The 11230-nt window shown below is 38.7% G+C and overlaps 1 protein-coding gene across 4 annotated transcripts in view; it reads right to left on the minus strand.

The window, feature by feature from the left end:
- OSBPL6 (oxysterol binding protein like 6) overlaps positions 1–11230 on the minus strand; it is a 115583-nt gene that overhangs the window by 40200 nt on the left and 64153 nt on the right. For 2 of the 4 annotated variants that reach the window (XM_012806191.2, XM_023514169.1), the window contains 3 exons: positions 9953–10056; positions 9289–9381; positions 4654–4728 (listed from right to left, as the gene is read on the minus strand). In XM_012806191.2, the coding sequence (XP_012661645.1) occupies positions 4654–4728; positions 9289–9381; positions 9953–10056 (272 nt within the window). The remainder of the gene's footprint in view (positions 1–4653; positions 4729–9288; positions 9382–9952; positions 10057–11230) is intronic. The other 2 variants (XM_003791483.3, XM_003791484.3) reach the window with 2 other exon arrangements.

Genomic DNA, 11230 nt, shown 5'->3' on the forward strand with positions numbered 1-11230 from the left:
GGTAGAGGGATGGGATGCACACTCTTTCTCTGCAGATATGGAGGGCAGGTGAAAGAGAGGGAAAGAAATGAAAAGTTTGGCCTGAGCTGCAGTCCAAGGGCAATTGAAAGAAGGTCCTTCTCAGGTAGCACTGCCCTGGATACATGGGAGTTACCAATCCTCAAAGATATTCAAAGCTTACTGGGGAAGGAAGTGAGTACCAAGTCTCGTAAGGCAGTGGTTCCTGTAAATTCCCAGTTGTGAAGTTATCCCACACATTGTAAGTCTAAATGCCTTTCACCTACAATCCTTCTAAATGATTCTAAGTCACCTGCTTTTCTCGCCCACTCAAAAGTCTGGGGCAACAGAAATTGATAAAAGTGTACCGAAGGTATGAAATAATTGTACCTCAATTATTTTGTTTACACTGGGTTGGGAGATGTCAGTAGCTTGTTTGTCTTATCAGGTTCTAAATTTCTGGCTCTTCTAGATTTGAGATACAGAAGTGACAAATAAACCATCGGGGACAACTGAGTGCTGGGGTTCAACAATTTGCTGGAATCATGAACAGGTACCTTTTATGAGAACAATCACTGGGGTCATTTTAGGATACTACAAAGGAGTGGGATTTATGTAGAAGAATGTAGATAGATAAAGGAAATTCTGACCTTAACTGTGGTGGTGCTAAATCTAGAAAGAGCAGTCACCCCATTGTTCTCTAAGAGGAACACAAAGAATCCATGGGAAGGATGGTGGAGACTAGGAGGTCACTGGGAGAGACTCGGGTTGAAAAGACAGGGTTTTAGGGAGTTTTCAGATACAAGGATTCAGTTTCCTGATACAGGGAACTAGAAAAGCACCAAGAGAAAGAAATGTTGAGTGTTTGGTGAAGGGAAATCTAATGTTCCAAGGATCATGGAAAAGGGTTTTATCTGCACTCTGGTGGCCACAACACTCAGAAGAGCCTTGAGTGTGTGTGTGTGGGGGGGGGGGGGGGGGGGGGGGGGGGGACAGTCCTGAGAGCTGGGGGAGGGGCTGCATAGACGGCTGTGCTGTTCTGAACACCAGGAGAGTCCAGGAAGGACCCAGAGATAAATTATTGTCTCTCTACTAAATATTGGAACTGGATGCCGAGAAGAAAAATATAAGTTACAAATCTATATTTGGAACACATCAGAAGCTTAAATTGGCTATTAAAACAGTAAAAGTGATTCTCTGTATTACCCACAGGGAAGGGGACCTGGAATATTCCACTTAAACTGAAATCAGACAGTTCCCTGGGAAATTGAAAACTAATTTTCATATACTTCTGACTGAAAATGTTTATGCTGGTATCTTTTTTTGTTAAAAGAAGTGTGTGGAATGGGTCATTTTAACTGAGGAACTGAAGAAATGAAATTGAGAACACAAACTGTAATGTATTAATCTAACTCTAATTGAATATTTCTTTAGCCTGGGGACTTATTTACTCAGTTTTTTATTCATCAGTCTGGGTATTATGGGATCCAAACTTTTAAGTGGTTAACTAGTTTCTCTGTCAGTGGTAGTTGGTGTGGAAGCTGCCTACAGTTCTCCATGTTTATACCTGAGAATCCGCAGTGCTGTATTTGGGCCTTTTACCCTGAAGTCCTAGGAGAGGGAGGAAGGCTGATTCTGGAATGTTCTGGTACCAGTAACTGCAGTTAAGAATGAGGATGGTGGAGAGGGGGGAGGGAGAGGGGAGGGGAGAATGGGTGGAGGGAGGGGTATTGGAGGGATCACTTCTGAGGTTTATCTTACAAGGGTACAAGTGACTCTTTGTAAGAGCAGAATGTGAACGTTTTAAAATAATAACTAAGAAAATGACATGAAGGCTATGTTAACCAGTTTGATGGAAGTGTTTCAGATTGTGTGTGAAAACCCCACACTGTACCCCAGAAGTGCATTAATGTACATAGTTACCATTCAATTAAAAAAAAAAAGAATAGGGATGTTAGTAAATATGCTTGCTAACTGTCTAGAAGAAGTTAAAAGAGAAATGAGTAGGCAGTGGAGCTGCCCACTGAAGCCCAGCCATGGCAGCCATGAAAGAAAGCATAGGCAACAGGCCTGAGACAGACACTCACTGAGCCAGTGTGAAATCTCCTGCCATTGCTAGTTTGTACTCTGTGTACAGGGATCCTCTGGGGGTACTGACTCCTTTGGGACCCTCAGTGTCCTTCCATAAGGAGGGCCCGCTGTTTCTCTTTGTCCAACCTCCTGTTCTGTTGGGTCTGGCTGATGTTGCAAGTTGGCCATTCTGAGCCATTCTGAAACATGTCCTTGGCTGCACTTTTATGAATCTCTGTTGCCCCAGACTTTTGAGTGGGTGAGAAAGCAGGTGACTTAGAATCATTTGAAAGGATTGTAGGTGAAAGGCATTTAGACTCAAAATGTGTGGGATAACTTCAGTACTGGGAAGAGGAAACAATTGGAATTTACAGGAACCACTGCATTACGAGACTCAGGGGAGCTGGGTCACCAGCATCAGGTCACTGGACTGTGGGTGAGGGGCTGAGGGAGCCAACTGGGGGTCCTGCTTGATGTTGCTATGTTTTGATAGGGAGTCAAAGCTATAGATCCTAGCACAGTCATTTCTCCTAGTTACTCCTGAGTATAGTGTTAAATGTTGCCAGTAGCTTTTCTTATTATATGTACCGAGATTTTTCTTGTAGCTTTGGTAGTCACAGTTACTCTGGGAGGTGGGCATTAATGATTTCTCCTTTTAACAGCTTTTTCTCCTCTACTCCTAATTTTTTAAATACAAATACATTTGCATTCAAATAAGTACTAATCCCAGCTTTATTATATTTGCTGTATGCATCTGGGATTTTAAAAATGAACACAGGAGAAACATAATCACTTCCCTACATGTCATCTTAGACGTAGACTACTTAAGGAAACATTAGTATTTTCATATAAGGATTGACCTTTCACTTCCATACTGAGATGCTATTCTCTCTCTAATAATCATTTGGATTTCTTAATTTTATACAAGAAAAATTGCATTTAAGATTATATCGGCTCGGCGCCTATAGCTCAACCGGCTAAGGCGCCAGCCACGTACACCTAAGGTGGCGGGTTCGAATCCCCAGCCCGGACCCGCCAAACAACAATGATGGCTGCAACCAAAAAATAGCCAGGCGTTGTGGCGGGCGCCTGTGGTCCCAGCTACTTGGGAGGCGGAGGCAGGAGACTCGCTTGAGCCCAGGAGTTGGAGGTTGCTGTGAGCTGTAATGCCATGGCACTCTACCCAGGGGGGACAGCTTGAGGCTCTGTCTCAAAAAAAAAAAAAAAAAAAAAAAAAAAAGATTATATCGAACTTTACAGAGAAAGATTTAAAAATTAAAAGAAACAGATTTAACTGATGATACATGTATCTATTGTCAGAATCGGTTACCCCATCAGTGTCATAGCCTTTGTTTGCATTTGAATACATGCATAAGATAAATACTGACGAAAGTAATTTCAATAATTTGTCCAAATGTTCACAAAACTGTGAGGTTAAGAGTCAGTACCCTGATAAATTCCAAGATGCTGGTTCGTTTTATAATCAAAAGCAATTCTGTTTCTCCAGAACGCTGAACACTCAGATATAAAGCAAGAGCCAATTACTACTCATAAAGCAGGAAGCCATGAATCTTTACACCAGTCTCCACTCTCTGCAGTGTAACCAAAACCTTTTCATATTTTTCAGCAATTCTAGTCTTAAAATATATTCCACCATTAGTGAGAGCAAGACTGTTATTAATTCAGGAAATATTATCTAATAGCCCAAAACTAACAAGCTATGAGCTCGGTAAATCTATATTTTTAAAAGTTCATAGCATCTCATGATTAAGCAAATATTAAAATTTACTTTATCCAGCAAAGGGTTCTTGTGTTTAAGTATTCTATTTGATATTCTGTATGGATAATTCACTCTTCATTTACCTTACCTACCTCACTATGTTCTCTGCTTGCCTTACATCCGTTCAATTTTCTCTTAGGGAAAACAAAACAACCACCACCAACTTCTAGGTATGGAATAAATACCATTGAGTTAACTCTGTGGGTTTTTCATTTCCACACCATAGTGTCTGATTTTCTTGTCAATATTCTTTTCCCAAAACAATTCTCCCTTGCTAAGTGTAATTTGGGTAGCCATTTAGAGAGGACATCAAAATTCACCTTTTCTTACCCTCTCATTTCTTTATTCTCACATCCTTTTCAAATAGTCACACTGCTACCAAAAAAAGGCACAATTTATGTCTGTAGTAACATGACTTTTCTTAGAAAAAGAGAAATCAGTTAGCAAAGGGTCCATTATCAGTAGGGTAAAAAACAAAAATAATAAAAACAGTCTCATTGAAGGAAATCCCGCATCACTGGGCACTGTACTCAGTCTTGCAAACTTGTCTTAAATTATGTCTTAACACCGACAGTAAAGGTAAAGAACTGGATTATGCAGTAGTTCTCCATTTCAAACAGGAATACCCATGTTTGACTCCTGCCATGCAAAGACAGCCAGAGAACATGCGAAAGCTAGGCCACCGTCAATGAGTGACGCCATTGCACGTGGGTGGCATCTCAGGACTGGGGTCGGGGGCAGGGGTATCCCCCTGGACACGAGTTCTCATTCTTATTAACTTCCACTTGAGATTGAAATCCACTCACTGTTGTAGCCACTGCTGCCGCTAGCCTCTGCCGGCGCCGAGTTGTGCTGAACTGGCCCTTCGTAGGTGGCCCTTCCTGACAGTGAATGGGAGAAAAGAAGGGGGAGAAAACACAGGATGGGGGAGGGAGAGGATGAGACACGGGGGGTGAAAGATAATCAGACAAGGGAGAGGGAGAGTTTTTTAACTGAAGTTGACTTTTCTTAAATCTTAGCTTTGAAAAGAGCTCAACGAGACATTCATGCTGCCAGAAATGTTCATCATTCTCATGGCAGGGAACTCAAACACCTGAAGTCTATTCTCTGAATAGAACCCCTACCCCCAAATAAGATGAAGAATTATGAATTGAGGAATACTATGGTTTTAAGGTAAAATAAATATGTACACTGTCTTTTTCATGGGATGGCATGTTATATAAAATCAAAAGGCATTTTGTAAATGGTAGCAAACAAAAAATGAGTTCGGGGCAGTGCCTGTGGCTCAAAGGAGTAGGGTGCTGACCCCATATGCTGGAGGTGGTGGGTTCAAACCCAGCCCAGGCCAAAAAAAAAAAAAAGAGTTCAGGAAAAATTAATTAAATAATGTGAGAAGGCTAAAATGAATAGGTTATAATGAACAGGTTTCTTTCTAGGCAGAATTTTTTATTTCTTACTAAGAAAAGAAAGTAAGGGGAAGGGTATCAGGGTTCTTAACTCCTCACTTAATCCCCTACTCTGTAACTGACATGCTGGGGCTCAATATCAGGCATAGTGTTGGGATTTTCAAGTTGAAATATTTTCTAAGGAAGAAGCCAGTCTCCATATGGGAAGGAAAAGCCCCCTCAAATTCCCCAACGTGTGGGGACAATGCATATAAAAAATCAACCATAAAAAACTAAAAGCACAAGTTGCATTTAATGATGGACACCTAGGTGTAAACCTATAGCAGACTCCCAGAGCCTTCTTTCCATTTCCCCTCCTCTTTTTGGTGAATCACATCAAGGGATAATGATATTTCCTTCTAACCATTCAACTCTGCCTCCATCTGACAGGCCCTGCCTCTTCAAGGTTATGAGCAAAAATTTCATTTCCAATTAACTGAGATATACTTTCTCAGGATCATTATACAGTCCAGATTCAAAACTCAGAATTATTGCTTTAGTCTTTTTCAAATACAGAAAAATATTTTAAATTCTTATATCTCTAATTCTCTCTAAATTTTCCAAATTACATTCATATTTCTCCTCCATCTTCACAGATCTTCTGCATACGTGTATGTCTATGTTTGTCATACATACATGCATGTATAATATGTTTTCCACAGAAAGTTTTCTAAACCAAATCTGTTCCACTTAATGCAATAAAAGAAAGAAAAACTTATTTTTAAACTGCAGTATAATTTGAGCATCTGTGAGATCCAGGACAGCCAGCCACACATCAATGACATTAGATCACTTATCTGTTAATACATACTTCCTACTATTCCTTAGCCTTTCAACATCCAGGGACCTAGTGTTTAACTTATGCTATTAGCATCAGAGGAAATCTAGCAGCTCTTTCTTTCTACAGCAAACTTTTTAAAACCATTCCCTCTTGCCCTCCTCTGCCTCATTTAAATATAGCCAAACTGTTACTGCATAATGACATTGAGGCTTTATTACAATCATAAAGTTTTAAGTTTGAGAGACAAGAAGTCCTTTTCATAAATGCTAATCCCCACAGAACCTTCTAGAACAATCACTGGCATCATGAGTTACATGACTGGTTTCTGGGGACAACTACTTAATGGCTTCTAGCAGAAATATGGCCATGGGGATACAGAATTTAACCTTCACATTCAAATCAATAGCAGAATCTAACCTATGCGAGACTAAGAAATCAACATCTAACATAACATATTCTTCATTTTCACTTTCCTGAGGTCAATTTTTAAAATAATCTACTTTATAATTATTTCAATATGAAAACTGCTACAGATGCTGAACACAATGTTCAGTGATACAACATCAAGAAACACAACATCAGTACCAATTACAACCAGCACCACAATCGCCACCCTCAGTCTGGGTGTCTTCACAGACAGCTGTTCTACTAAAAGTTCCAAACAACAGAGGGGATGAAGAAAGAGCTCTCACAATTTAAGAGCCCTTCAAGTTGTTTGCAACCATCACCATCAGGGAAAGTGGTTCAAGAAGTGAGTTAATGATGAGTTCAAAACAAATACCTGGTGCTGGTAGATGAGTTTCCCATAGTCGAAAAACATTTAAGAAAGGAGAGGAAAAAACTGAAATTAAGGGTGGGAAAGATGGATGTTTAATCCATAAGAGTAAAAATAAATACTGTGCCCTTCTATAGGCAAAATACTGAGGAATAATGATATTTACGTAGGTCATAGTCATCCTGAATGAACTAAGATGTTTCCTCAACCAAGTATGCCAGTTGGAGGAACTTGGAGGAACTTCTCAGTAACAAAGAATGAGCACCCTACGGGCTACTTGAAGTCCAGTTGGTTTGGGCAAGCCGAAAAGGCCCAGGAATAGCATACTACCAAATTCTGAAGTATTCTCCCTACGTTTTGGTTTAGTCTGAGTGGAAGCAGAATTGCTCTGGGAATGCTGGGGATGATTACGAGTCTACTGCCACCCCTAACTCTATTTGTTTATACTCGGTGTTGGAATGAGATCTATTTTTGAAAAGGCAAAGGTGTCTTTGAGAGTAGGAATGAGACGGTTTTAATTTCCCTCAAAAATAACTAAACTAGACTATAAAGGCCATTTTGTTACTCTTTGGCAAAACAAAAACAAAGCAAAGCATCATAAATAAAAATTAAAAAGCAAAATGAACACCCAAAGATGTGGCAGGAGTATGAATGAAAATATCTTTCTGCTGTTTGAACATTTTCTTCTGATGACCCACAAAATCTTCGTAACTTCTCTGTGCATTTAAAAGCAGTTTGCTTGATTACGTAGGAGGTGTGGCCATAGCCGCATTTTGTGTCTTTCAGAGTAAACTGAGTGATACGGGGACAGTGGCAGGACTCCTGGCTGCAGCAGAGCATCCAGGCACACTGTGCGCAGACCCTCTGAGAACCAACTTGTTCAAGGCAACAGCTGTGAACAAGAATCTAGTCAATGGTGTACCTTATAAAAACAAGAGTGAAATAACCTTCACTCACAAAGGTGTATGTTCTCATGATGCCGGCCTTCTTCAATGATTCTATTTATAGGAATGGGTCTTTTACTTTTAAAAATGGCTCTTTATTTCCCTGGCTATGGTTCATAGGTACCATGTTAAAAAAAAAAAAAACCAAATGAAAACAAAAAGCAACAACAACAACCACCAAAAACAAACAAACAAAAAAAAAAAAACAAAAAAACTAGACCATCACAAGCTCAAAACAAATAAAACTGCCAAGAGCAATTTTAGGCAATTTTCTTGTGAAATCATTTGGCACGTCTGTCCCTATAGTATTAATTTTCTGAAAGGAAGGGAAAATACACAGAAACATACTGAGCACAGGTACACAAACAACTGTGTTCAGAAACCATGGACATTCTAAATGGAAAAACGTGGATTGTTAGTGCTTATGAAAATTTATTTTCAAACACATGTTAGCAAGCAAAGCAACAATTTGTTATTTATACATTCAGAGTTATTATTAATAAAGTCAGAATTCAAGAATAATTATTGTGTTAATTATTTGGAAGACACTGAAGAATTTTGCAAAGCAGTTCCTTCTACCTTTGCATTAGAATATAAACTCATTTGTAGTGTAAGTTTTAAAAAGCCAAATCACAAAGTCTTATTTTGATTGTGCAGGGCAAGGGCCCCTTATAATACACAACTAGGATAAGAAGAGTAAAGCGCTTACTTTAAAAAGAGGTTTTAGGCATTTATGATTTTTGTATTATTGCAATAGAATAACATACAAGGCTCTTAGTTTAAAAATTTAAAACTTCTTGTTTCAAAACAATAATTTATTTCAAAGTAAATTTATCATAAGCTGTTAAGACTTTAGTTTGGATTTTAAAGTGATTGTTGATGGCCAATTAATATCTATGTTTGTAGAATCATAGAATTACAGAGTCAAAAGGGAATTTAGAGATCATTAAATTAACTATATCGCTTTACCCAGGAGCAAATGGAAGCTCGGAAAATTGAACAGAAAACGCACAAAATTATACTGCTAGGAAATCACAGTGGTTAGACCAGAACACAGGCTGGTTGATTTCTAATTTCCTGCACGCTCTCCCCTTTCTCTTGCTGAGATAAAGTTTGGACAACGCTGGCCCATAAAAGCCTCTTTTAAGACCCAGTATACACAATGGATGTTCATTACAACCCATTGGGTTTTTAGTCTAGATTCTTCAGGTGACTTTCTGTTAAAATACATTTTAATAGTTCGAAGGCCATAATTGAGAATGAAAACGCCACTTTGCAGCCGTTTTGTATAATGTTAACTTCTCTTTTAAATTCTTTTCACTTAAGCCAGGATTAGAAAAACAGATTTCCTGCTGTTTGAGATTAGTCATTTTGAAAAGGACTGGCTCTAACACAGTTAAGTTGGTCTCTCAGTCTAACTCCCACGAGCTGATCGATAAAGGATAAAGCCTAGTACTTTTATCAAAACATGAATGAAGAAAAAGTAAAATCTGTACCTGCAGTTGTATTTTTGAATCTTTGCTGACACTTTTTGTTCTCCATCGTCTTGTGACCCGCTTGTCTTTCTTTGAAATATCTACACAGTTAGCCTACATTGCACAAATGGTTAAAAGCAACAAAGTATTATTAAGTTCACAGAGAAAATACAAGTGTAGACAGACAAACAGAGCAAGCCAGTTAGTACAGAAATCATTGTTAGAACCTAGAAGAAAACCAGCCAGGAGCGGAAGGCTCATCAGATGTCTAACGGGCATTAAAAGCAAAGCCAAGAACTTCATTATAAAATATATTTTTTCTGATATCGAAAATGAAAACAGGATTAGAAATCTCTAGCATTGTTTCCTCTATGAAAAGATGATAATAATTTTGAGATCACCTTCAAAGTCCTCATTTCTAATGGAACACAAACCCAGAGGAATGATTCGGATTACTGTATGTATGTCTTCTGGTTAGTTTGTATTTCAATGTAAAATAGTCTAAAGATTATCTTAATTAACACAATGACACCAAGAATCAAAAATATTAAGAATAACTCCAGAGTATAACCTAGCCTGTATTGTGGTTATTTCCCCTTAAAAATTACCTTATAGAGTCATAACAATCCAGGAAAGATTATAAATTAACATCCTAAGTCCTTTCACCAGCAGCAGAAATGTTTACCTGCATGTCAGTAAAGTTAGGTGCTGACTGAGTTCTCTGAAGTATTTCCAAATTTTGTAGAAGTTTGCTAAGTTCCACCAGGTTGGACTGGCAGTGTGCAAGATCTAATAAAAATCAGAAAGAAAAACATGTTAGACTTGGGCAGGGTGTGGTGGTGATGATACAAGGGTTAAGTTAAATTAGGCAAATACGACGAGGCAGATCCAAGTTCATATGAGGATGATACTGGCAAGTGAAATAAAACAGGCCCTTCTCTAGTTTAGAACCATAAAACCAACTATGAGATGATTGCAAAGCCTCTCTTACAAATTAATAGCTATTAGTGTGGAAGCCATTAAAATCCCAAATTGTGGGTGATCATCTTCCTGCTCCAACAGCCTTTTTCACAGGAGAAGCACACTCACGGGGGCTTCAGCGGCCCTGCGGTCTTCCTCTGAGGAACCTGAATATCTGTTTCTCTAAAACGGTTGACAAGGTGGTCCCTGGGGTGTGGGTGAAGTTATAGTCAAGTTCATAAACATAAGATGGAACGCAAAATCAGTCAAACACAGTTATCTATCACTTAGCTCACAACAATGTTGAAATGCATCATCTCTTTAAAAATCTACTAGAGGCATTATACTACGTCAAAGCGTCTCAAAGTGTGGTTCTTGGTCCAGCAACATTGACATCACTTGGGCTTCAAACTCATTCTATTCGAATTGATGTTTAGAATTAAGAAATGACTTTTAGTTTCATTTTTAATTTTTTGGTGTGTCTGGAACAAGAGATAATGTTGAAAGATCTGCATAATAAAAAATCACTCTTTAAAACAAACTGACTTTTACTGTATGAAATTAAACACATTGAGGAAGTACAGCTCTATGAATAGCCAGCTGCTTTAAATATTAGCACTATAAATATGAATCTGAACAATATTACAATGTTACATCTTTTGAAATACAACCAACAAAATAATCTAGAAATGTTACCATTTTTGAAATACAGCACACCTCAATATTAGGTACTTTCTATGCCAAATAATCAGTATAGACAAAAAAGGGGCAAGGAAGGTTCAGAGAGGGTAACTGTGGTTTGAGGTCATCGGAGCAGGCTTAAGAGGAGGAATTGTTTCCAGGTGTGGCAGATTGATGAGCATGGCTCCACCATATAGCAAGGCAGGGAAGTGAAGCAAGAGCACCACACAGCAACCTGTGCAAAGGCACGGAGGTGGGTGTAGGCAAATGTGTTCAGGAACTAGCAAGTAAGTTTACTGTGGTCTACAGAAGGCAGAGTTGC

This window comes from Otolemur garnettii, unplaced genomic scaffold (assembly GCF_000181295.1).
Source record: "Otolemur garnettii isolate 467f Iridium unplaced genomic scaffold, OtoGar3 scaffold00048, whole genome shotgun sequence".
Classification (NCBI taxonomy): Eukaryota; Metazoa; Chordata; class Mammalia; order Primates; family Galagidae; genus Otolemur; species Otolemur garnettii.